The sequence below is a fragment of the Eptatretus burgeri genome, chromosome 4 (assembly GCF_056783735.1).
Source record: "Eptatretus burgeri isolate ZD-2024b chromosome 4, Ebu_testis_v1, whole genome shotgun sequence".
In the NCBI taxonomy this organism is placed as follows: domain Eukaryota; kingdom Metazoa; phylum Chordata; class Myxini; order Myxiniformes; family Myxinidae; genus Eptatretus; species Eptatretus burgeri.
The window spans coordinates 7,777,549-7,803,583 of NC_140964.1; the positions used below are offsets into that span (position 1 = coordinate 7,777,549).

General features: G+C 44.5%; 1 protein-coding gene across 4 annotated transcripts in view; it reads left to right on the forward strand.

Moving 5' to 3' along the window:
• The window catches only part of LOC147027425 (mediator of RNA polymerase II transcription subunit 13-like), a 197,126-nt gene that overhangs the window by 121,898 nt on the left and 49,193 nt on the right, over window positions 1-26,035 (forward strand). For 3 of the 4 annotated variants that reach the window (XM_085876794.1, XM_085876796.1, XM_085876797.1), the window contains 5 exons: window positions 7,012-7,226; window positions 7,333-7,529; window positions 10,665-11,118; window positions 21,415-21,877; window positions 23,463-23,642. In XM_085876794.1, the coding sequence (XP_085732920.1) occupies window positions 7,012-7,226; window positions 7,333-7,529; window positions 10,665-11,118; window positions 21,415-21,877; window positions 23,463-23,642 (1,509 nt within the window). The remainder of the gene's footprint in view (window positions 1-7,011; window positions 7,227-7,332; window positions 7,530-10,664; window positions 11,119-21,414; window positions 21,878-23,462; window positions 23,643-26,035) is intronic. The other variant, XM_085876795.1, reaches the window with a different exon arrangement.

Consider the following 26,035-nt stretch of genomic DNA (forward strand, 5'->3'; position numbering starts at 1 on the left):
GGTAACAAATCTCGTTTGAGTCTCTCAGCAACCGCTCTTTGGACACAGAACAAACAGCGATAGCCAAGGATTCTCCGAAGGGACCTTGTACCAAAGGAATTAAGTCTCCATCTCAGATCCCTGGTCAGAGTCCAAGTCTCACATCCGCAGAGCAAGACTGTGGAAGCACCAAGGATCGGAAGACTCGGACTTTCGTGCTCCTCCACAGGTACCGACAGCGCCACACCCCATGATCCAGTGAATCCAAAACTGCCCAAGTCCGACCCAGATGTCTATTGACCTCTGGCTCACAGCCAGCAAACATGAATATCACTGCCAAGGTAAGTGAATCTCTCTGATCTCAACATCCTCACCACAAACAGGTACAGACAAGATAGGACCATCCAAGATGTCATTGAAAACCTGGACCTTAGTTTTGTCCCAGGAAACCCGTAATCTCAGCAGCTCCGACTCCTCATTCAGCACCTTGAGGGCACCCAAAAGGACATCCAGTCTCCGCAAGGATGACTGCATCATCTGCAAAATCAAGGACAGAGATCTTGACATTCCCAAACGATGCACCGCAGCTTGATCTCTCCATGATCCCTCCCCAGAATTCAGTCCATACAAGTGCTGAAAAGTGTGGGGACCAGTACACACCCCTGAAAAACTCCAGCAACAACTGGAAATATGTTAGAGATGGTATCACCACATCTCTCAGTGCTCTCAGTACCAGAGTAGAGTTCAGACATCAGATTGATCGGTTTTGGTGGCACCCCACGAAGACTAAGAATCCTCCAGAGGGCATCCCAATTCACTGAATCGAACACTTTGCAGAGATCAACATTGGCTGCAAGCAGCCCCTGCCGAAACTCTCGTCTGCGTTTGGTGACGACCCGAAGAGCAAGGATACGGTCAACCGTTGACCTCTTTGGCATAAAGCCTGACTGCTCTGGGTGCTGGTGCTCAAGCAGATGGTGGCGAACCCTATCAAGAATTATCCGAGCAAAGACCTTGCCCGGCATTGAGAGCAGCGTCACCCCTCAATTGTTGTTGCAGTCCTGGCGACCACCCTTTTCTTTCCAGAGAGGGACAAGGCCCTTCTTCCAGTCAGTTGGGATGATGCCTGTGTTCCAGGCAGAGCACAGAACTGCATGCAACGATACAAGTGCAGCATTTCCACCAACCTTGAGAAGTTCAGCATGGATGCCACAGATCCCAAGAGCTTTTCTCCATTTCAACCGGTTCACCGCAGCCTGTGTTTCCACATACGAAGGTGGATCACAGTTGATTAGAGGGTCAGCAACAGGGATCATAACACCCATGACATCCAACTCGACAGCTGATGGATCAGCCTGGTACAGCCGATCAAAGTAACCGGCCCAGTGGCCCTTCACTTCAGATTCTTCTTTCAAGAGCCCACCACCCTCCGTTCTAAATGCATGCAGTACACTGAGGGACAGACTTGGAGGAATGCAATGCATGAATTCCCCTGTAAACAGGACGAGAATCACTTGACCACAGGTGATGCTGTACCCCCTCACAGATTCCTCGCACATCGGTCTCCTTGTCAACCCTCAGCGTACGTGCAGTTTTATGCCTCAATTTCCTGAACAGCTCAGCTCTGCTATAAAGCCCGGCCCTGTGACTGTTCAATGTTCGAGTATCTCTTGAGAGACAAAATTCTTCTTCGCCCTCTGGTGAGTTCTCAGACATCCACCGGCAACATCAAGGATGGTGGTCTTGAAGGCACTCCACAACTCTTCTGGACTCCCTCAAGCTCCCAGAACCCCCAAATCCCCACTCAGCCTGTTCGCAAACTTCTCAGCTACCTTCTCATCCTTGAGCTTGCCAACATCCAGCCAAGGCTGGGATGGGACCATTCTCCCGGATTTAAGCTGCAACTTCAGAGTTGCTACAAGTCTGCGGTCGGTATTGCGGGAACTGAGCACTCCGGTGGATCCTGCAGTTCTGGATCATCATCCAGCAACCACCAACGAGCACATGGTCAATCTCCTTTGCCACACCACCAGCGTTGGAATCCCAAGACCAGCGATGAGCCTGAGGGCACTGAAACCATGAACCAGCCACCCTAAGTCCATGATTTTTTGCAGTCACGGAACTTGGTGCTATTCTGGTTCACAGTTCCAGACCCATGGGGACCAACACATGTCTCCTAACCATCCCTATCAGTTCCAGTCAATGTGTTGAAGTCCCCCAAAACTAGAAGAGTATCTCGCCTGGGGCACTGATCAACCACAGACTCGAGTGTGGCAATGAATGCGTACTTCATGGTGAGATCATTCGCCTCAGTCTTAGCATATCCAGAGACCAGGGAACGACACCCAAGGAGTGACGAATCGTCAGTCTCATAATACGCTTGTTGACCAGTTTTACCTCAATTATCATTGGAGTCAGCTTCGCGGACACAGCTACAGCAACTCCTTGGGCATGGTAATCATCAGAGTGACTAATCCAATCATTGTTGTAACCACCCGCCATGATCTCGCCACTATCCAGTCTCCGAACCTCAGAGTGCTACAATACCGATGTTCAAATGCTTGAGCTCAGATGATAACAGAGATAGGTGATCATCCTCTCTTCGGGATAGTACATTCCAGGCACAACCCAACTGCAGGAGGATGTCCGCAGACACAGTTGTGCATGAGAAATGGGTGACCGTGAGCTCACAAGGAGCTCCTCCGCCCTTTGACAGGTTTTGTTTTTAATCCTGCTGGGTGTCCATATCCATCCACCCTCCTCACCAGAAAACTTGGTGGGGGAGACTGTTTAGTCTCTGACAACCCGACCATGAAACAAGTTAGTACAGGTTTACATGGTACCTGTTGCAAGTCACAGATATAATCTGGCTTGACCTGACAATAAAGGTAGCCCCCTTGTAGAATAAATTCCCAAGTCATCCTTTCATTTGAGTTATTTACTTCACAAACAGCATGAACAAATGCAAACAAACAAATACAGATGCGCATACGGAGGAATCTGTAGAGAGGAACACAATCTTGTTCCAGATCTCTGAAATAAAAGGAGAATTTTAGTTCTTAAAATAGTGTTCAATGAGACACAGCTCATTGTCATTTTCAAGTGCTGGTGCCACAGTTTGTCAGGTTGATGTGTTTCCAGGTGGAAATAATTTTCAGGTTTTGTGCAGCAATCAGCCTAATTTTGAAGGGTTGTAGTATATATATTTCAAGACCAGATGTGTAAAATCTCTCCCAGCACAGAATGATGTCAAAACTGAAATCCCTTGGGTACATTGATGGATCGCATACAATTTATGGTTTGAAAGGGGAAAAGTTCAGTACGCTTTTTAACAGACTTGGAAATTTTATATAATATGAAGTAATTCGAGTTCAGTGAATACATCTGGACATTTCCTTCGACCAACATTCCAGTTGAGTTTTAATAATATTCTCCTATCAAGCTTGCTGGAACCTCATATCGATCATTTCATAAAATCCCTCAGTAAGTAATATATTGTTGTGGGCCCGGGGTTGGGTGAGAGGGCCACTGGGGTGGGGGGAGGGAAGCTGTCTCGGCTTCCACCAGACTCCCCGGAATTGTAGGCCGTCGCACCCGGATAATTCCGTGACGCGGCGGGTCGCTAACCGACCGTGAACGCCAATAACTCAACCACATAACCTAGGGTCCTCCCGTCTATGGGTTAACCGGGTTGCCTAATTAATCACGTGATTTAATTACCGGGGAACACACCATCGGTATGCCTTGTCTGAACCGGCTCACTTTACCGGACCGGATGCAGCCGAGCAACACTGCCAAGGACGTACCGGCTAAAAGGAACGGATCGTCGGTAATAAAGTCCTGGATAAGTTCGGATTCAGACCATGCTGAATCAATGAAAGAACAGCAAAAACGAGCTGCGAACATTTCTCATAATAATTTATTTACAAGCAGGCGAGGAAAGTTATGTGGCACAGTGAATAGTTTTATTGGTGTGTGAAATTCAGGGATAGAAAGAAGCGTGAGGTGCGACAATAATACAAGCAACTTACAAAAGCATACACAGAACAGACTTAACCGAAAATAATAATAATCTTCTGCAATCTTAACTTGCGAGGACAGGCACCAGGACAAACGCGCGCGCGCGCACACACACACACACACACACACACACACACACACACACACACACACACACACACACACACACACACACACACACGAAGAGGAGTTAATGAAGAGAAAAAGGAGTAGAGGAGATAAGGCTAACGGTCTCTGAATACCTTGCACGATTGCCCGATCGTGCCACCAATACGTTTTGGGGGGATAATCCGCTGGGCGATACCTCCCTGACAGCTGGCACACCTTTTCTTGCTTCGTGGCACTTTGTGCAGCTAGTGTCGGTCCAGAGAATGAGACGCGACCGTCGGGCGTGAAGGGAGGGACTTGGGTCGAGAAGGCGGACTCGAGAGCGAGTGGGCGGAGTGGTAGACTGGACCAGGTGGGTGGCTGGAGTCAGCAACGTGTGGACGGAGAAGGGCAGAAAAGTGGAGGCGGATTCGCAGGCAATGACGGGCGGGTAAAGAAGGTGGGTTGGAGATCCAGCGCGTGAGAGAGAGTGAGGACGGCTTCGCGATCCGCCTTTTATAAACCCCGCGGTGCGGGGCGGGGGGCCACCCCGAAGTGATGCGTCGTCACCTGAATCGAGTGCTCTGATTGGCCCCGGCCCTCGCACAGCCCGGCCGCGGTGGCAGGAAGCGGCTCCACTCTACTTCCGGCAAGACGACCCCAAGCTGTGGAATCGTCTTGCTCCGACATCACGACATGATATGAATCGCCCCACACCGAACTTCGCGACATGAATTGTCTTGCACGAACTCCCGGGCCATGCCCCAACGACCGGCCGAGGGTGGCGTCGGCCCTGCCTGCCCGCCCGGGCACCCCCGGCTTGCACTAGTCAATGTGCCTGCTCCGTGATGCGCCACGCGGCCCGAGCTGTACAGCCCCTGCCTGATCGTAGCTTTGCCAGCTGGAGAGGCGAGAAGACGTCCCCGTCCGTGGGAAACACCCGTGGCCGCCAGTTAGGATCGATGGTAAGGTGTTAGGGTAAACCCATGCACAGACAAGAACAAGATGTGTGCCATTCGTGCCCTGCTCTTTGCGATGATAAGGTATCGCGAGCAGCACACGGGTCTGCCTTCGAGCGCGTTCCATACAGTGCGTGCGGATCCGCCCTTAAGCACATGGCCAGCGCGCGGGTCCACCCGATTCTGCTGTCGTGCGCGTGGGGCCCACCCTCATCTGTGTCAGGAATTGAGGGGAACGATCGGATATAATAATTAGATGGAGAAATGGAGGGAAAAGAAGATGCCGATATAATGAAATCCAGAAATGGGTTGAAAAGAACAAGCCGCTCGTGTCTTGCACACTTGTGTTCCGTAAAACGTGCAGTCGTGGTTGTTTTTCCATTATCGGCCTCTGACAATGTAGTTATTGGCACCAAGCTGCCAGCCACGCTCACCAATATTGGGTCATTTGCTTCTGTGTTGTGAAAAACAACATCCGTGCAGCCTCTTTCAGAGATATTCGTTCATATGCCTTTTCATTGGAACTAGCAATCTCATCCCAGATCATCGGAAGCTCGAGACGATCATCTCGAGCTGCCGAGCATACTCTATGACTTGCCACAAAAGTTAGGTTGCGGGATCGCTTGAGGATGGGACCTCTGCATTGTGTCGTGCTTTGCCTATCGCGTGTCCGAGCGCAGTGCCTACTGGCCTACGCGAGGACCCAAATTCGGATTTACTTCAGGAATAAGCAGAAAAGAAGAGCAGAAATGAAGTTAGTGGTGTAGACAAACCTCGCTATGAGATCCCCGCAACGCACGTCCCATTTGACCCACTCGACAAGAGGGAAGAGACTATCTAAATGTATATTCATGGAATAACTGTCGAAGGGCCACTATATGTTGGATGGCATTTCCTTGGAGGCATGCGGTTCCTCGAACCGCAACAATATATTTATATAATAGGCAATTATTTTATATTGAATTAAAGATTATTTGAAAGGTCGGCCTGCTTGTCATATCTTTACTAGACAGATCGATCATCTTTCAATGCAGAGGAAAGATGATTATGTAAATTAAAATGAATAATGGATACATGTTCAATCACATAGAATCGTATCATATTTGAGTACATTTTCCATTTCAGATTTAATACATTTATTTTAATATCAAGTTTAAATTAATAACATTATTATTATTGTTTTTATCACCTTCACACCCATTATGCTAATTTCGGAGAAATTTCATCGACACCCTGAAACTTCGGATCCCTACTCGTGCCTTATTTGCCAACCGATTGCTCTGAAACCCGATACAGCTTTTCTACTCGATGCTCCTGCAGGTTTCCTCCCTTTCAGTTTAGTGTCAAACAGTAGTACCAACTGTTTCAAAAGGTAATCATATGTGTTTGTGGTTTATAATATTTTTTTTCTTTTCGGGAAGGACTTTCCACGAAACGCGATGATAAACCATTTTCCACATTAACATGGCTTTTGTCCAAGGACAGAACCCCTTCGGAATAGGTTATATTATTTGTATTACCATGCCGTGTACAGTGCACTTGCTTGAATGCGCGTGTGCAGTGAGTGCACCTGCACTATGCCACGTGTACAGTGCATTTGCACTCTGCCACTTGCAATATGCCGTGTGTACAGTGCACTTGTACTTTGACGCATGTGCAGTGCAAAATTGCAAGTCATCCTCATACTAGACTTGTTATACCCTCTCCCACCATCATTTGGTGGTGCTATACGGTACACATCACGGTTGATGACAAACAAGCACCTACCTTCCATGTTTTTTGGTTTTACTACACAGTACATACTGTATTTAAGAAAATTCTGTGTTTAAACACACTGTTTTAGGAACCACCAATGTATTTTTGTTTTGCTCTGCTTATCGCATTTATTGGCAGTGATGGTGTCGAGCCATTTGTGGAAAAGGTCATCACATTTCTGTTTATTTACCACAATGCTCACTTCCCTCAGCCGATCTCCAGCGAATGTTTCCAACACCCCCATCATTGGAACAACATCCAGCATTCTCTCCTGTGAACTCTGGTTGCAAGGACTACACGAATCCTGACTCGGCTCCTGGACAAACGCAGCTAGAAATTCCTGTGGCACCCATGCCAGCCCCTCCACCTGTGTTTCGCCCAGAAATAGACGAAGAACTAGGAAGTCCCAAGCCCGAAGAGGTCAAGGCAAGCCCAGGGTTTTCAAACCTTTTTGCTCCTCTCATGGAATTTAATGGGGCTAATCATTGATGTTATTTATCGTTTCTGTCTGTCTGCTCTGTCACCCTTTCAGGACTTCTCATACGTGTTCAGACCCCCTCGCCTGCAGTCCTTTGTGGGTTCGTCAGCCTTTGCTCCTTTCAAAGCACTGCCCAGCCAGCAGCTTCCACCATTGCGCATTCCTGACAATCTTTATTACCGACCCACTTGGACGCTCAGCAAATTGGATCTGCCAGCCGCCTTCCTCAGTGACCATTTTCCAAGAGACAGGTCAGAAGTGTGTGTGTGTGTGTGCGTGTGCATGTGCGTGTGCATGGGCGTGTGCGTGCGTGTTGTTTGTTTTAGAATTGTTAACAGAAATGAAAAAAATGGGATGTGTGTGTCTGTCTCTCTGGTTTTTTGTTGTTGTTTTTAAAAAAATATATACAAGTTCTCACTTGTAGGTATAAACTATTACGAGGTTTCCAAGTAAGATAAAGTTAGGGGGAGGGTTTTGTACTCTAAATTGAACACATCAAAGTCATTCTGGATATGATTCATTATAAAATATACAAAGAGAAACTGATTTAAAGTAATAGAAAAGATGACGAAGTCAACATTATGTTTACTCGTCATTTTTACCCGTCACTTTGTTGATAAGTTTAATCAAAAGGCAACATGTACTTCACAAACATTCTCCTCTGTTCACTCCACAATTTGCTTGAGCTTATCTTCCATCTGCTTGCAAGTCAGCTAACATCACTTTCATCATCCATCCTTGCTGCTTATATATGGCATGAGCAAAAATCACTTCCTCTTCGCTGCGAAGCTCCATGTTAGATTCTTTGGTTTGAACCTCCTCTTAAAATGAGTGAAATGAACCATTTTGAAAATTCCACATTATTCTCACTCACATTTCAACATCACTGTAATGCATGTTATTAAGTTGTTTAAACTTTCTTTATATAAGATTATTTGTAACACTGGCTACCACCACATGGCGCGAAACGATACATATTTACGTGGAGAGAATTTGTGTCTTTCCCCCACCCTGAACCCACTCTTCCAGAAATGCTACCCTGACAGAAGCCATACTTTGGGTACCCTTGGGCAACATGCAAAATTTGGTTGGATTTGGTTCAGTAGTTTTTTAGTTTTTGAAGCTTATATAAAGGTAAAAGAATATATAAACAGACAAACAAACAAACATGCAACTTCACTTTTTGGGTCATCTCTACCGAGATGACCTAATAAAGCCGGACCAAATGTCTGTCCGTACGTACGTCCGTCCGTACGTCCGTCAACAATTTTTCTTTCCGATCTTGATGAAACTTAGTATGTGGGTAGAGGTCGATGAGTGTTGCACAACGATATAACTTTTGTCCGGGTTCAAGGTCAGGGTCAAGGTCACGAGGTCACGTAAGTTATAAAAATCGCCATTTTCAAAACCTATCTAGTCTGCCATTCTACAAGATATTCGGCAACTGTTTATTGATTATGATAGTAAAAAATATTATCTTGTATCTAACCAGACAGATTTTTGAATTTCCTTCCCGTTTGATCGTCACATGATCTGGAAGATGGCCAAAAACGCCGATGCGATTCGCAAAGAAGGAAAGAAGGAGAAATGAAATATAAATATAAAACACATTTTTAGCCTTTTATATTTATACATTTTGTACTGTATGTACTGGGAAAAGCAATGTACTGGGGCCCCTACCCACCCACTGAAATGAAAATGAAAACTCAGTAAAATTAAACATATAATGAATTGGTAAAGCAAGAATCAACACAAACGTTGAACAACACAAATGTTGAAACATAGTTAATTGGTAGAGCAAGAATTAATCAACACAAACGTTTGTGACATTTCTTTGCAGAGAATTGTTTTATAATTGGTTGGAAGTCAACGTTCTTCAGGATGTCATTTTCCATGCACTTGAGTGAAAGTCAGTTCAAATGCTGCTGTCTCATTGTGTTGCGAAGCTGATTCTTTGTTAGTTTCAATCTTGAAAAGGAGCATCACTCTACCCTGGATGATGTTAAGACAGCTCTGCATCTGTCCAATATAAAGAATGGATTTTAAAACTTTAAAATGGCTAAAACGTCCCCGGCAGCAGGAGTAGATAATGGTGTGTCTGGAACTGGAAGATTGGATGTAGAATTGCTTGCAGGAGTGGATGTAGATGTTGATGCTGTGTCCAGAGGAGCAGTAGCTATTGCACCAGGGGTGAGTGAACCAAGCTGATAACTTTGGAAGTTTGCTAATTATCTCCTTATCCTCTGCAGCTGTTTTCCTCGTCTGTGCTCCACTCGTTTAGGTGTGCTTCATTTCTGCTCAAGGAATTGTCCACCTGGAAAGAATTAATGTCTTGGACAAGGCTACACACATATGTTTACACACACACACACACACACACACACACACACACACACACACACACACACACACACACACACACACACACACACACACACACACACACACACACACATACACACACACACACACACACACACACACACACACACACACACACACACACACACACACACACACACACACACACACACACACACATATAACCCTACCCTCTCATTTAGCTACTGCCCCTCCCTCCACACTACTGCCCCCACCCTCATTGCCCTACACCCTCTCTTGCTCTCTCTCCCACTCCCTCCACCCAGCGCATCCGACCAGATGCATTCAGATCGGCGTCACAACAAATTCCTGAGCAGAGAACGCTACCGTTGCACTTGGGTACTCCCCTCCCTCCTTTCACTACTTCCTGTACCCCCACCTTTCTACTTCCCCTCCCTCCTCTCCCTCTCTCATTACTCCCCCTACTCTCACTCTTCTACTTCCCCTCCCTCTCTCACTGCTCCCCCGATCTTTTCTACCCCCGATAATCCACCCAAGCCCACCTCCTTCAAATTTCCTGCTTTCCTTCCTGAAAGTCCCTGTAATGTCCATCTTCTATTCCCCATGTTCCCCATCCCATCCCTCTCCCTTCCACAGATCTCCAAATGTCTCTGTTCCCCACTATTTTGTCCTTCCCACTCCATCCCCTCCTGTCTCATGCCCCACTTGATGTGTGTTGTGTGTTAGCTCTCATACGAGCCTCGACAAGGTATACAAAAAAAAAAAAGATAAAGTTAAGTAGAGGGCATTGTCTTGTTGCTATCATTTGTAACATCCTTTGAATGTTAATATAATGCTTTAGGATTGCTGAGGAACATCCATGAAAAAAACGCGTGTGCACTTCTGCGTATCAGACTGGGCTAACATACCTTGCTCGGTATCCTGAATCCTCGTCCAGGATAGCATTCCATGTGTTGTATAACTCCCTGTTCTTATTGTGATTCTGCCTCTTCATTAATCTTTAGCACAATAATCAATTTCTGTATATATATGTTGCTTTTCAGCAACCTCCCAAGCGTTGGCAGCCCTGCAGACCAAGACTACCTTCTGAATACTCCACAGACGAGCACACCCGTAGGTGGGGTGGGAAGCAACGCACCACTCAGTAACGGTGGTGTTTTACCATCACCGGCCACGCCTCGTTTCTCAACCCCAAACCCACGGACTCCTCGCACTCCTCGCACACCAAGAGGTCCTGGTGTTGCGGGGGGTGGACCCGCAAGCATTCCCAGCTCAACTAATTACAACTCTGCCGGAGAGTTGTACTCCCCGGCGGCTTCCACACCCTCGACTCTGTGGCCGCTGAATTCTGTGGAGGCACCGGCGATGCTGGGGCAGACCTCCCCCGAAGCGCACGGCCTCTACGTTACCCTGTACCTGTCGGATACCGTGCTCAATCTGTTTCGCGATCGAAATTTTGACTCTTGCTGTCTCTGTGCTTGCAACATGGATATCAAGGTACTTTTTATACATTGCAAAAAGATTATTATTTTATTACTTTATTATCGGAATTTTATTGACTCCCCCCCCCTGCCCTCCCCCCACCCCCCACTCGCTTCCTCTTTTCCCCTGTTGGAATGTTTACAATGACCGTGCATATAATCTGCAGTGAATTTGTTTTTGCTTGGCACCTTTTCCTTTTTCTCCTCGTACAATTACACCTTTGGAGGTCACATATTTCCTTTCATATTCAAGCTGTGTATACATTATACTTGTGTTCAAAACATACCTTGACTTTGCCCTACAACTGGGCAGAAAATCAGAAAGATATATTTAAATACCCAGCACACAACCAGTGTGTGTGTCATCACCCATCTTTATTCGTCCGTTTCTTTCTCACGAACTTCATTTTTATTACCTCGTTATCTTATTTATTTGTTTTTACCCTGACAGTGTTTTCCTCATAATTATCCTTGTCTTTTATCTCATATTAATCCATCAAATCGATGCCAAGCATTTACACGAAAGACGAGCTCCTGATGCTGTCAGAGGCAATCAGACAAGATGCTATATTCCTTCTGTGAAAACAATAAGCGAGAATACTGGTCAAGAAGATAATGGGTGAGAAAAGGTGGGTGGAAGGAGGGGAGGAGTGGGGGGGTGGGGGAGGGGGGAAGTGTGCACAATTGTCATACTTCCACATGTGGCATAATGGAGCGTTCATTGCAGGATGGCACAAAGGCACATTTTGATTGTACCTACTGTATACCTTTATCGGATGGGAATCTGCGACAAGACGACAAAAGGTGAATTTGCATGATAAAATAGGCAAAGACGACAGGAAATTTCAATTTTCACTCTGCATGTTATATTCACTTTAACACTCTTTAGTCCAAAACAATAAATAATTTATTGAACTGTTCATCGTGAACTTCGTCATTCGATTAAGTATGATCATTCGATTAAGTATGATCATTCGATTAAGTATGATCATTCGATTAAGTATGATCGAGGAGGAAATGCGATATCAAGTTGGGCTTGGACGTTAAGATGTTCATTAAGGTTGGGAACACGTGCAAAGGATTACAATACGTTTAAATATCATTCATTTTCGAGCATCGAAGGTTTATGAGGGAGTTAAGGTTCGAGCATCGAGCACTACTTGTTGGTGCATTGTTTTGTTTTGACATGGTTTTTACATGTGTCCATTGGCGATGAGTCGTCCCAACATCTGGATACTTTGAAAACAGCTCGCTGTATTGGTATCTCACAAAATGAAGACGTAGCTCTCCATTTCAAAGCAATGTTTACTTGTGTCACTGTAGGTCGGCCTGTTTGTCCTGTCCACATTTCAGCACGTAGCTCATGATTCCTGGATTTACTCGTGTTTCCTGTTTTGATTTGGCCATTGTCCAATGAAATTGTTTTATTCCATGAAAAGGTACAATGATCTTTCGAAATGTTTTTGTTTCCTATTTGTGATATCAAAGTACACATCGAGTTCTATGCTTGAGCACACCACGATTGAAAGTACATCGTAAAGTTGAAATCTTCAATTGGTTTATTTAATGAGTTTAAAGTACATACTAAAGATTAAGGGCCAAATTTAGGAAAGGCATTTAAAAGAGGGGATCAAAACCTAATCACAGGCCTTTAAATAATAAAGGAACGTGTTCATGTCGAGGATATGTTTTAGAGTGCAATTAAGATCTTGAAGCAACCATTGTGTGGCTTATACAGTGGTGGCCAAAACTATTGGCACCCTTGCGCTTTAAAAAAAAAAATGCATCATTTCTTCCAGAAAATTGTTGAAATTAAAACATCTTTTGGTATCCATACATGCATTTCTTTGGTTTGCAGTGGAACAAAACAAAAAAAGCTGAATTTCTTTTTTTTTACTAAACCTGAGCTTATTCCACACAAATCCGAAAATGGCCTGGACAATATTATTGTCATCTTTTAGAAGTTGTTTGAAATAATTAGATTTCAAGGAGGTGATTCTCCTTTACTTTGGAAATGAACTCACCTGTGGTGAGTTGCAGGTGACTGCAATATAAAAATCACTCGTTCAACCAGTTTGAGTAGAGAAAAGTCATTGTGCTGTTTTGTGTCACTGTGTGTACCGTAATGAGCATGGAGAAAAGAAAGAAAACCAGAGAATTGTCTGAGGGGCTCAGACACAAGATTGCACCCAAGCATGGACAACCTCAAGGCCAAATACTTTTGCCAATTTCAACTTATTTTTCGAGAAAATTGTGAGTTATTTGAAAAAAGTGCAAGGGTGCCAATATTTTTGGCCACGACTGTAATTGGTAGCTTACATGGGACGGTGAATATATATGCGTTAGGAGCATTTGAATTAGCTCAAGACGAGGAAGAAGAGGATAGGAATAGAGCAGTTCGCAGACGTACATTGAGAACCTGAGAGGATAGATGCAATCCTCTGGTGAAGCATGACAATATCACATTTATCCAGACTTACAGACACTTTTAAGGAATCATTTCATTGGCTTCTGAATCGTGTGCAAGATAACCTTTGTGAACCTTGTTTACTTCGATTAAACCCATTCGTTGCTCTAATGAAAAATTGTCCCATCTTTTCTTTCCCAACATGTTGTCATTGGAACACACAAACTAAAAATTACAATTGACGTATGCGAGCCCATTGCAGTTTAATCGGGTGTTTAGGCACGCACGAATAATTGGCTGTTTCGGCGCGCACAATTAATCGGCTGTTTAGGCGTGCACAATTCAGTGTCAGTTTAGGCACGCACAATTATTCGGCTGCTGAGGAGGAGGAGGAGGAGGAGGAGGAGATTGGGACCAGACTCTGTGCAGAACGTTGGTGCTGCTGAAGCAGTCTCCTTGGCTATTGGGCACAATCCTGGATGGGTCGCCACTCCGACACAGGATACCAGCAAACTGGCACTCATTTTGCTGACCTCGGAAGATTGACAGGCCGAGTTAACTCCACCTGGTATTCATTCAACAGCTGAGCGGGATTTGAACACAGGACCCTAGGATCCCAAGCCCACCAATCGAACCATTAAGCCAACATCACGCAAAAGGCGCGTTTAGGCACGCACAATTAATCGGCTGTTTCAGCGCGCACAATTAATCGGGTGTTCAGGCACACACGATTAATCGGCTGTTTAGGCGCGCATGACTAAACGGCTGTTTAGGCGCGCACAATGCATCGGCTGCTTAGGCGCGCACAACAAATCGGCTGTTTCGGCGTGCACAATGAATCGGCTATTTAGGCGTACACAATGAATCGGATGTGTAGGCACGCACAATTAATCGGCTGTTCGGCGTGCACGACTTATCGGCTGTTTTGGTGCATACAACTAATCGGCTGTTTTGGTGCATCCAACTAATCGGCTGTTTTGGTGCATTCAACTAATCAGCTGTTTTGGTGCATACAACTAATTGGCTGTTTCGGCGTGCACGACTGATCGGCTGTTTCAACGTGCATGACTCATCGGCTGTTTAGGTGTATACCACTAGTCAGCTGTTTTGGTGCATACAACTAATCACCTGTTTTGGTGCATACAATAATCGGCTGTTTAGGCGTGCACGACTAAATAATCGGCTTTTTAGGCGTGCATACAACTAATCGGCTGTTTTAGTGCGTACAACTAATCAGCTGTTTTGGCGCGCATGACTAATCGGCTGTTTTGGCGTGCACGACCAATCGGCTGTTTCGGTGCATACAACGAATCGGCTGTTCAGGCGTGCACGACTAATCGGCTGTTTTGGTGCATACAACTAATCGGCTGTTTTGGTGCATACAACTAATCGGCTGTTTCGGTGCATACAACTAATCGGCTGTTTAGGTGCATCCAACTAATTGGCTGTTTAGGTGCACACTACTAATCGGCTGTTTTGGTGCATACAACTAATCCGCTGTTTAGGTGCCTCCAACTAATCCGCTGTTTAGGTGCATCCAACTAATCGGCTGTTTCCGTGCATTCAACTAATCGGCTGTTTAGGTGCATCCAACTAATCGGCTGTTTCAGCGTGCACGACTCATCGGCTGTTTTGGTGCATACAACTAATCGGCTGTTTTGGTGCATACAACTAATCGGCTGTTTTGGTGCGCACGAACAATCTGCTGTTTTGGCGTGCATGACGAATCGGCTGTTGAGGCGTGCACGACTAATCGGCTGTTTAGGTGCGTACAACTAACCGGCTGTTTATCTCCCTTCCTAAATATATGTTGAGACTTGTGATTACTGTGCGCGTACAATGATGTTGTTGTCACGGTTACTTGTTTGCGAGAAAGTTGCGTTCAGAAATTTGGCCTGAAAGTGCGTGTTTATTTAATGAGTTTAAAGGGCATAATAAAGATGAAAGGCCAAATTTAGGAATGGCGCTTAGCGAGAGTCTTGTAAACACCTTTAAATAGTGATGAAAAACATCCTTTTAAGTGTACAGCTAATCACACATCTAAATAGCAATTTCTGAATGGAGATCAATAGCCGATTTGCCTGTGAAACACGGCACATATTTCCAACATCCAATTGAAATGATGCATTTGCATAGAATCACAGCACCACGGATAATTGTTGGAGGGGATTCAGCATATTGCTCCTCATCGTAGGTTGATCCAGATCATCTTACATTCGATCCAGCAGCCAATGAAATGATTCATTTGAGAGTCTGTAACACCGGACAAATTTGATATTGTTATACTTCTCCAGCGGATTGCATCTAACCTCCAAGGTTGTCAATGCACATCGGTGAACTGCTCTATTCCTCTCCTCGTCTCCCTCCTCTTGAGCTCATTCAAGCACTCCAAACACATCCATATTCTTTTCCGTCCCTTTGCAAGAGTTATTCTCTGCCGACTACTGTAATTACCTCCACTGTAATTACCTCTGCAGACTACTGCAATGTCTGTCTGTCTTTGTTTGTTTGTTACTTGCAAAATCGAAGATTTTTCAAGTATATTGGTCAGTCAATTTTTTTATTCTGTCTGTCTGTCTGTCTGTCTGTCAATCGCCTTCAGGTCACAATTCTTGACCAATCGTCATGAAACTTTACGAAGTTGTAGAGGTAACCTCAACTGAGAACCCCATTGATTTTGAGGTCAAAGGTTATCTTGAGGTCGTCATTTTCATCCGATCGACTTGAAAATTTAACAGCAATTGCAAAGTGTGTCACTGAATTTGGAAACCAACTGTTTTTGAGGTCAAAAGGTCAAAGGTCAAACTTCTAAAATCGTCAATTTCAATCTGAAAAATTATCAATTTCCAACCAATTGTCTTGAGCTTTGATAAAGATTGTCGATTTTAATCTTGATGAAATGGACAATTTGATGTATCCATGGCAACCTTTGAAAAGGTGGGTGGATTTTGCAAGTTTCGGCACGACGTCCTTTTCTTGTTTGTGTGCAATATATCTCAAAAAGTTATGCACGGATTTGGATGAAATTTGGTGGGCAGGTCGGGTGTGTGACAAGGACTAACTGATTAGATTTTGGTGAAGATACAGATCCAGCTGCAATAATTTCTTTCAGTGATTCTTCACCATTGAGAGATTGGGCCAAAAACGTTATACAGCAAAATATCTCAAAAAGTTATGGACGAATTTGGATGAAACTTGGTGGACAGGTTGGGTGTGTGACAAGGAAAATTGATTAAATTATGGTGAAGATACGAATGTGGAACCAGATACAAGTTAAAAAAAAATATTTGAAGTGATTATTCACCATTGAGAGAAAGGGCTAAAAATGATATATAACATGATACTTCAAAAAATTTATTGGGCCTGATATGTTCCACTAGATCAGGCATTGCGTTGTAGAGGTATGCGGCTATGCGCTCTTCCGAGTACCCTTATAGTTAGAACTGGAAACACTTCGGTTACCAGCAATCCTTACTGCAGGACCTAAACCAAAATAGCGTGGGCTTGATTGATTTTGAAGTTAACTTAAACTCCCAGAAAGTATATGAGAGTGCAACTGCACTTCAGCTGTACAATTTTTGCCGAGTGCTTGCTTCAAGGCCAACGCACTCCTAAACGCGCTCGCGCCGATGTGTAAAAGTTTATTTGTTATTTAAACGCTTGTGATTGGGTTTTGATCGCACATTAGAAAATCACTCTTTGACAACTGGCGACTAACTTTGAATGGGTGATCATCGCACAATTAGCGATTCTACACGCTTCTAACTCTTAAACGCCTTTCGTAAATTCGGCCCCAAATGTTTATTGAGTTTAAAGAATATAGTAAAGTATAAAGGCACTTAGCGAGCGTTTTGCCAACAAACCCTTCCATGGTGACAAAAATATCGTTGTACGCACACAGTTAATCACCCGTCGAAACAGCAATTTACAAAGGGAGATAAACAGCCGATTAGTTGTGTGCACCTCAGTTATGAATCGATGCCTTTCAAACATTTATTTTGTTCAGCACACCATGGAAGAGGTTACCTAACCAATTCACCTAAATGTCTCCGTATTGGCCTTGTGCGTCAATTTTAGGTCATGTGTTTCGACGGCATGTTGGGAAAGAAAAAGGGGAGAATGCTCATGTGAGGTCTCTGTAGGTGAAGCCCCAATAAAGGTGAATAAGCTGTCAAATGTGCTCAAGCTAGTCAGAGATGAGGACAACGGTATACTGGTCGATGTGGCCGCAGAGCCAGATCAAGACAGTGTAGTTCATATGGCAGTGGGTATACTTTGGTAGAGGATCAAGCAAGTGAATAAGCTCACCAAGGAGTACTATTCCTCAAGGAGATGACATAAGATGCATCTCAAAGGTTTGTGGATCCACTGCTGTTCAAGGCAGTGGATCCACTGCTCAAACACCTTGCCCTGTCCTTTCATCTGCATCATGAGTTTGGCAACAGGAAACTGGTTGATGATTTGTACAATCTGCGGTCTGGTTTCTCCTACACTGAGCTGCGATTTCTGACAGCTGCGGCTGTAAATGTCACTTTGATGGGAGATATCACAGCGTTGAACATGGCAGGGAAGAAGTTGCCACCAACGGATAACAATTTCTGGCTCCACATCCCGCCAAGCTATTACCGGCTCGTGGTATGAAGACAGGCCTCGTCCGCCGTGCAGTGTCTACCCAATCCCAGAGAGTATGGATATGAGGACACAGGCAACATCCTGCATCCAAAACTCATGAATCAGATGGTCTCAGCATCAGAGTTGTTCAACATTCTCGTTTACACCTGCGAAGATCACTGCTCCAGTGAATGTACACGTGCGAAACACGGCCAACCATGCACATGCGTCTGTGAAGCAGCGCCACCAGCAGACAAAAAAATGACAGTTCAATAGCTGCAGTATGGTGTGCCAATCCTCTGGCCATAGATGTTGGTTTATGTGACAGTGACTGTGATACCAACGACGCTGATGTGTAAAATCTGAAGAGAACTCACACAATGTTACTGTTACGTTGTCACCCCAAACACTGCAACGACTGACCATTCATTCTAGAAATTTCAGCTAACATACCTTGGAGAACCCTGTCGGGACCATCATGTATGAAAATTGAAAACTAAATTGAAATATGATTTGCTTCACTGAATTGGCTGGTGAAGGGTCTTGTGGAATGCGGCTTCCTGACATCCTAAGGAATACGGTGGTACATGATGTCCTTTGGTAAAATTCGGGTTTGGATTGGTATTTTCTGCAGCTGCCAATGCTGCAGCACTTTATGTCATGAAGTTTGAAAACATCACCCATCGTTGCATCGGAAATCCCAATGAGTACAGGAACAACAGCTCTGAAATTAGCTTTGCTCATCTATTGGACTATCATCAGTTCAACAAAATCCAGGTCTTCAGGGTTCACTGTGTGAGTAATGAGCTTCCCAAAAACTAATGTGGCCTTCCATCCTTTTTTTCTCTGGTCCCCCTCAACCACCACGATCGAACCATCAGGCACTCTCTGGGACTGAGTATCTTGCACAAAAATACAAAGAATTGTGCAAATTTTAAATCGTCTCTATTTGGGAGCTACACAGATTGCTTTTAACATTTGTGGTATCTGATTGGTTCAAAGTAGCCCCATTTTAACATGATCATCAAGTTTATTTTGCCATCATCATTAAATACATCCAAAGCCGGGGGGAACCCAATCGGAGAGCTCAATTCCCCATCGATCTGCTTTCCAACTCGCATTATGTTGTGGATGTTTAATGTATTATGTTTGAAATTTTAATCATAATTTAAGGAGAATATGTGACCTTGATCCCTGTCATGCCAATGATAATGAAAGGTACCTGACAGGGTATGATGGGAGGGGATTTAAAAAAAATTATAATAACACAAGTACCTGTGATTATAGACAAGAATGTAGCTCTGCATATCTAAAGTATGAAGGTTAAGGACAATGTGAAACAAAACGAATGTTTATTCCATCAGCACAGGAAATTCAACACGAATCGCAGTCGTGGTACAGATGCACCGCTTGCATGTCACTGTACAATACACTGACAATGCACAAATGACCTGGAGCAGTAACAACTGAGCCATAAAGCTGAACTTTGGTGCGGATGTAAATCGGATACACATGTTTATTACCTCCACTACCGAAGGTGGAGGTGATGTTTTCACCCCTTTCTGTCTGTTTGTTAATTGCCGGAATCCTCCGGATTTCGGCAATTATGTTGGTCGGTTGTGTGTGTCATTCTGTGTGTCTGTCTGTCTGTTTGTGTTTGTTTACCCTGTAGCAGCCACACCGTTTCAGCAATCACGACCAAACTGGGTACAGACGTCGGCCATGGTCCAACTTAGACACTTGTCGTTTTTGGTGAATCTAGGTCAAAGGTCAAGGTCACAGAAAAACCGAAATTCTTATTTTCGCAATAACATCCGCTAAAATTGTCGTATCGACTTCAAACCAAATCCAAAATGTGCATCTTCCAATTCTGCATCCAACCATACGTCTCATTGGGGTGTCACACCAACACCCTTCTTAGCGGTCGGGGGTCGAATGTCATGGGGTTGGGTCAAAAGTTTCAAATTGTGATAAAAACGCCATTTCAAGTCCGATTGACTTCCAAGTTATGATCATGACCAAACTAAGTGCTATAACTCATTAAACAGTCACACTATCGACTTATAAGAAGCAAATTGATTTCCAGGTTTTTGTTTTTTCAGATATCACGGAGATATGACAAAGTTATTCCGGCAATTGCTTGCTCAACGAGCAATTTTATTTGTTTGTCTGTCTGTCCGTTTGTGTACAGGATATCTCAAAGAGTTGTGGACGGATCCGGATGAAATTTTGTGGACAGGTTGGGTATGTGACTTGGACGAACTGATTAGATTTTGGTGAAGATCCGGATCCGGATCCGACTAGTAGAATTTTTTCAGTGATTCTTCACCATTGAGAGATCGGGCTAAAAATGATATTTCGCGTGATATCTCAAGAAGTCGTGGACGGATTAGGATGAAACTTTGTGGACAGGTTCGGTGTGTCGTAAGGACAAATTGACTCGATTTTGGTGAAGATCTGGATACGAGAATTATTTATTTTTTTAAATGATACTTCACCATTGAGAGATCGGGCCAAAAACTATATAGTGCTACATAGCATGATATTTCTAAAACGTAATGGGTCCGATATGTTCTCGTGGATCAGGCATTGCGTGGCGGAGGTTTGTGCTCTACCGAGTGTCCTAGTTTATTGTGAGTTATCTTACACTGGGTAGTTCCCCACATGGTTCGCTGTGCACCTCACTGATGTGGTATCTTTCGCCTTTTTCTTGTTTACAGATCCATTTTATGATCCCAGCCATACATTTATAAAGCATTTGACTGATTCGTGCTTGTTTGGGATATTCCTTCACCTACTGTATGTGTTATAAATTGAGAATGAAGAATTCCTCTGACCGCTTGTGTGGGTATTGGGTGAACTCCCAAATCCCTAAAATCCAACGTTGTGAGACAAAATGTCTGTTTTGATATGCCTGTAACTTGTCAAATGAAGGCAGATTATGAAAGTTTTGGTCAAATTACCTGTTGTTCAAAGTCTCAGCTTACTACATTTATTCAATGGAAGGTATTCCCCCTCCCCGAAGCAAATCTGAAGCTGATGCCACCTGCAAGTGCTAAAGATGAGACTGGCACGATATTTGTTTGGGGGTGGGGGTGAGGGGAGGCCTAAATGACCAACACAGTTGGAGTTTGGTGCTGAAATCTTTGTGGAGGCATTTTACACAGAAAGGTGTATTTTGGGGTCATGAGGGGAGTCGGCATGGAATGACCCGGTATTAAGTTATCCAATTGTGAATGAGGTTGTTGATTTTGCATTGAGCTCATGATTGGCTTGTGCTTTGGTTTTGAACAGGGTGCTGATGTCGGGCTGTACCTGCCTGACACCAGTAATGAATTGCAGTCACGCTGTACCTGTGGTTTCAGCGCCGTCATCAACCGCCGGCTCGGCCCCAACTCGGGCCTTTTTCTCGAAGATGAACTGGATATCCTCGTGCCTGGCTCGGACCTTGCTCAGCAGGCTTTGGGACGGTTTGAGTCCTTGAGGGCCGACCTGGCTTCTCCTGAAATACACCAGCTCCTTTCCCTCCTCAAGGAGCAGTGCGCGACACCCTTCCCTCCTCCAGGCCTGGCGGCACGTGGGACGTGTGTCGTCGAGTCGCGTGTCGAGCGCCTGAGACTGGACGTGCGTGACTGCTGTGCCGAGTGTCTGGAGGCGCTGGTGCAAGGACGACAGTATGTAGAAAACCCGGCTGGCTGTCATATTGACGAACTGCTCGTCCGTTCGACGTGTCTGCATCAGTGGCCTGACAGGCAGGGTACGTCTTCACCATGGTGTTTTGTCAACTGAAGTTTTGTTTGGGGGGGCTATTCACCCACTTGTTCAGGTAGTCATATCCTGGTGCTGTTGGATAGATTTTAACACATGTTTAGAGCTGTGAATAATGTTCTCCTTTTTATACTATATATATATATATATATATATATATATATATATATATATATGTATATGTATATATATGTATGTATATATATGTATATATATATATATATATATATATATATATATATATATATATATATCGGGGCGTATTATGTGATACCGGTCGTCTGTACGTCTGTCTGTCCGTCTGTCCGTTCCTGTCCGCACTCTAACTCCCAAAGTTTTCAACTTTCTCGTTTCATATTTGGTACATAGGTACAGACTGTGGAGACGGTGTGTTGCGACATACGTTCGTCATCTAAAGTGGATGCTGTTTTCCATGTAGTAGCACAATTCTGTAAATACCTTCTTGGTCTTCATAAATTGACGTGTTTGAATATATAATTGTGTGTGTGTGTGTGTGTGTGTGTGTGTGTGTGTGTGTGTGTGTGAGGGTGTCTGTGTGTGTGTGTGTGTGTGTGTGTGTGTGTGTGTGTGTGTGTGTGTGTGTGTGTGTGTGTGTGTGTGTGAGCGCGTGCGTGTGTGTGTGTCACAGAGACTTTTTCGGGCGTATATTGTGCTCACTTGCGCTCTTGTTACCTCTGCCACCGAAGGTGCACGGAGGTTACATTTTCATCCCTGTCTGTCTGTTTTTCTGTGAACAGGATTTCTCAAAAAGTTGGGGGCAGATTTGGATGAAATTTGTTTGACAGGTTGGGTGTGCGACGAGGACAAATTGATTGAGTTTTGGTGAAGATCTGGATCTGGATACTCGAATTTTAAAAGTGATTCTCCACCATTGAGAGTGTTGACTGTGTTGGGCAGATACTTTAACACCACTTGAGTGATTAGTCGTCTCAAGAGAGCAGAATTTTGGCATTAACCTCTTTTGATATTAAGGGTTTGCCAAACACCAAGGTTCCTGAACCCCAAAGTTCCCTTTAACGTTTCTCGAGTTAGAAATATTTATCCCTTATTCATCGCTTTATAAACACTGGATTTGTAAAGGATACTCTAAGAGTGCACGCATTGCCTTTTATTCGTTGTTGACAATTTACACATTGGATCTTCATTCTTTCCTTCCTTTGGAATTGGCTAACTGCTGCACCTTCAGCACGGTATGGCTGCTTCATTTTGTCACACTCGCTTGTGGAACACTAACATTTCGCTTTTGCACTCATTGCCCAGGCCTGCGATACCACGGCACGGTGAATCACCTCATACCTCCGTCAGCTCTTTTGCCAAAGGGGACTATTTCCTGCAGGCATTTACCTGTGGAGGAAGTTTATCAAAATCATGTCAAACTGATCTTTCAAACAACCGGATTTGATGCATCTCGTAGTCTCATCTTTCCAATTTTTTTGTTGTTGTTAATTTGCAGCCGGAATTGGATTAACTGTGAAGCTAGGTTTCCCATTGCCTTTAATTTGGCTGCTTTCCTCCCCCCGTGATCCTCGGCTCTCCTTCCTGTTTAACCGCAGGGCGCGACGTGAGTACACTTTCTTCGCAAGATGTCGTGCGGTTGCTGACGTCTCTGCAGCCTGTTTTACAAGATGCCATCCAGAAGAAGCGAACCGGCCGGTCTTGGGAGAACATCCAGCACGTGCAGGGCCCGCTTACCTGGCAGCAGTTCCACAAGATGGCCGGCCGTGGCTCCTATGGTGAGAATTTGGTGTGGAGCTAAGGTGGTTGCTTTGTACTCACTTGGGAGTGAAAGAAACTGTTGAATTCCAAATGGAACGTGATGAGCAAAATGGGATGAACATAGACTTTTACTTGATTTGTTTTTGGGACCTGCCTACCTTTATGGATTGTTTGTTATCTTTCCTTTACAACACAAAACTTGACAGAAATCGGATGTTCAAGCTGGAATTTGTAGACAGGGATGGAGGGGGGGGAGGCATGGTTACCGTCAAGAATCGGTTATAAAATCCCAATAAATACTCAAAAATTTAAGGGTAAAGAAAACAAAATTCAAGTTGATGTTCTGCAACAAAAATGCGCACCAGACGCTCGAGATCTTTGTATCGGACAGTAAAAACGTCAGACTTATGAGAGTTTGAATCGGTGGTTGAGAAAGCACACGTCATGCATGAGCTGTCTGAGTCTCGCTGTGGTAAGCAAAACTGCACCTGTGTGAGGTCACTTCCAGAAAAGGCGAATTCAAGCCGTATGGAGCAAACATTGACGCGAACATCATGACACCGTGTCACGAGTGAACGGCTGCAATTGCCGAGACGAATGGCTTGAGCAGGTGTCTTACCGATCTGACTTGTGCGCTACTTACCTCAATCGTTTAGTTTTCAGTTTTGCCGCAAGCACATTGGCTCAGCAGATTGACCTTGGCGTGTAAATCGTGTGTGCGTAATGATATCCGGCAAGCTTGACTGCGCGTGCGGGCAATTGAGGAGAAATCGCATTTTGCACCTTTCCGAGCATCGCATTGTGAATCTGTTCAAGGCCTAAATAGCTTGTAAAACGAAGCTGTGAGTGTAACAAGCAAGTGTTCAACCGACTTAGGCCGATGACATTGGCAACTCGAGCTCACGACGACTCAAAGAATTTGTCAATGACTTGTAAAGTTTGGCCTTTTTCTTGTTTGCTCATTGCTGCGCAATGCTTTACTCCCTATGGACGAGGCTTTTAAACACCTTGCACTGCGGTTCGCCCTGTGACTTGCGCCGTCAGACTTTGTGACGTCATCTTGCACGATACACGTCGAGAGCATCAGAGAAAAGTGCAGCCGTTGATAGGTTGACGGCGTTGGGTGCCGTTTGTTTAGGGAAGACACGAGTCGTACGAAGCCTTTTGTGCTGGAAGTCGATTGCCATTGCACAAGCGGTGATTTGCCGACAGATTTCTGTTTTTTTTTGTTTTTGTTTTTGTTTCCTCTTGATGCCATTTGTCTCACCACCCCCACACACCCTGTATGACACCGAATTGTTGGAAAATGATGAAGGTGTATGATATTAGACTGTTTATGGCTTCTTACAGCACAAATCTTCCTGGGTGTTGGTGACACGGCATGGTTTGTCACTACACTGGAATGTGCTCGAGTGCAAGGGATGAGGCTTTATGTCCCCATCCTGTGATCTTGAGAACGGAGTGCGTATGAATCAATAAATGTAATTTTCACTTTTCGTAAACTGAAACAAACTCCTTGGTTGTCCTAACCTGTGCTGCACTGGACCTTTTGGTGGCCCTTACGTGTGCTCATGAAGCTTGCACGGACGGTTGAATCGAGTACGTATGAAGAGAGAGCACACAAATGGAGGCTGTGCTGTAATTAAAAAAAAAACATAATTATACACCTGGGATTATGAAGCCACTTGGCTGTGAACAGACCCACTTGTGACAGCTCGGGTCGTCTGTTTGGCACGCTTGGCTCCACCAATCATAATTTGCTGCAAAAAACATTACAGCTATGTCTCGATGCAACAAATTTATTAGATGCGTCTCATTCTGCAGCCCTTTTGTACGATGTCAGGCTCGGCTCGGAGTTTGCACACGTATCGCTTACAGGGCAAAAACATTCGTAAACATCAATGTTCTCCGACATGAATTGCAAGGACATTCATCGGAAAGCTGGACAAATCATCACAATCGAAGGAATTTCCAACTGGAATCCGATCGTCAAGCACCACAAACTCAGCTGAAAACGGAAAATAATGCCAAGGAAATCTGGACAGCCTGCTTTACCTATTCTTCACCACAATGCAATGGTGAGGTTTTTGTTTGGCTGAAGGAGGAGGTTGGGGTGGGTGGGGATGGGGTATTCTCACTGATGCTGGAACATGCAGGTTGAGACATGATCCTGGTTAATTTGATTTCCCCAGTGATCTCGTTAATAACCGTCCTGTCTTTGCCATTATTACCAAGTCCTGTTATCTGCCCCAATGAGGAATTGTTCCAATGTAAGTTTTTCGTTGTGATTGTACCCTTACGATATTACTATTTTCATAGTCTCCTCTCTTTAAAGCACATTGCGAAGTGAATGTGTTAGTTGTGGGGGAGGTGGGGCTTCATTATGACCCCACGCATGCGAAGTGAAAGG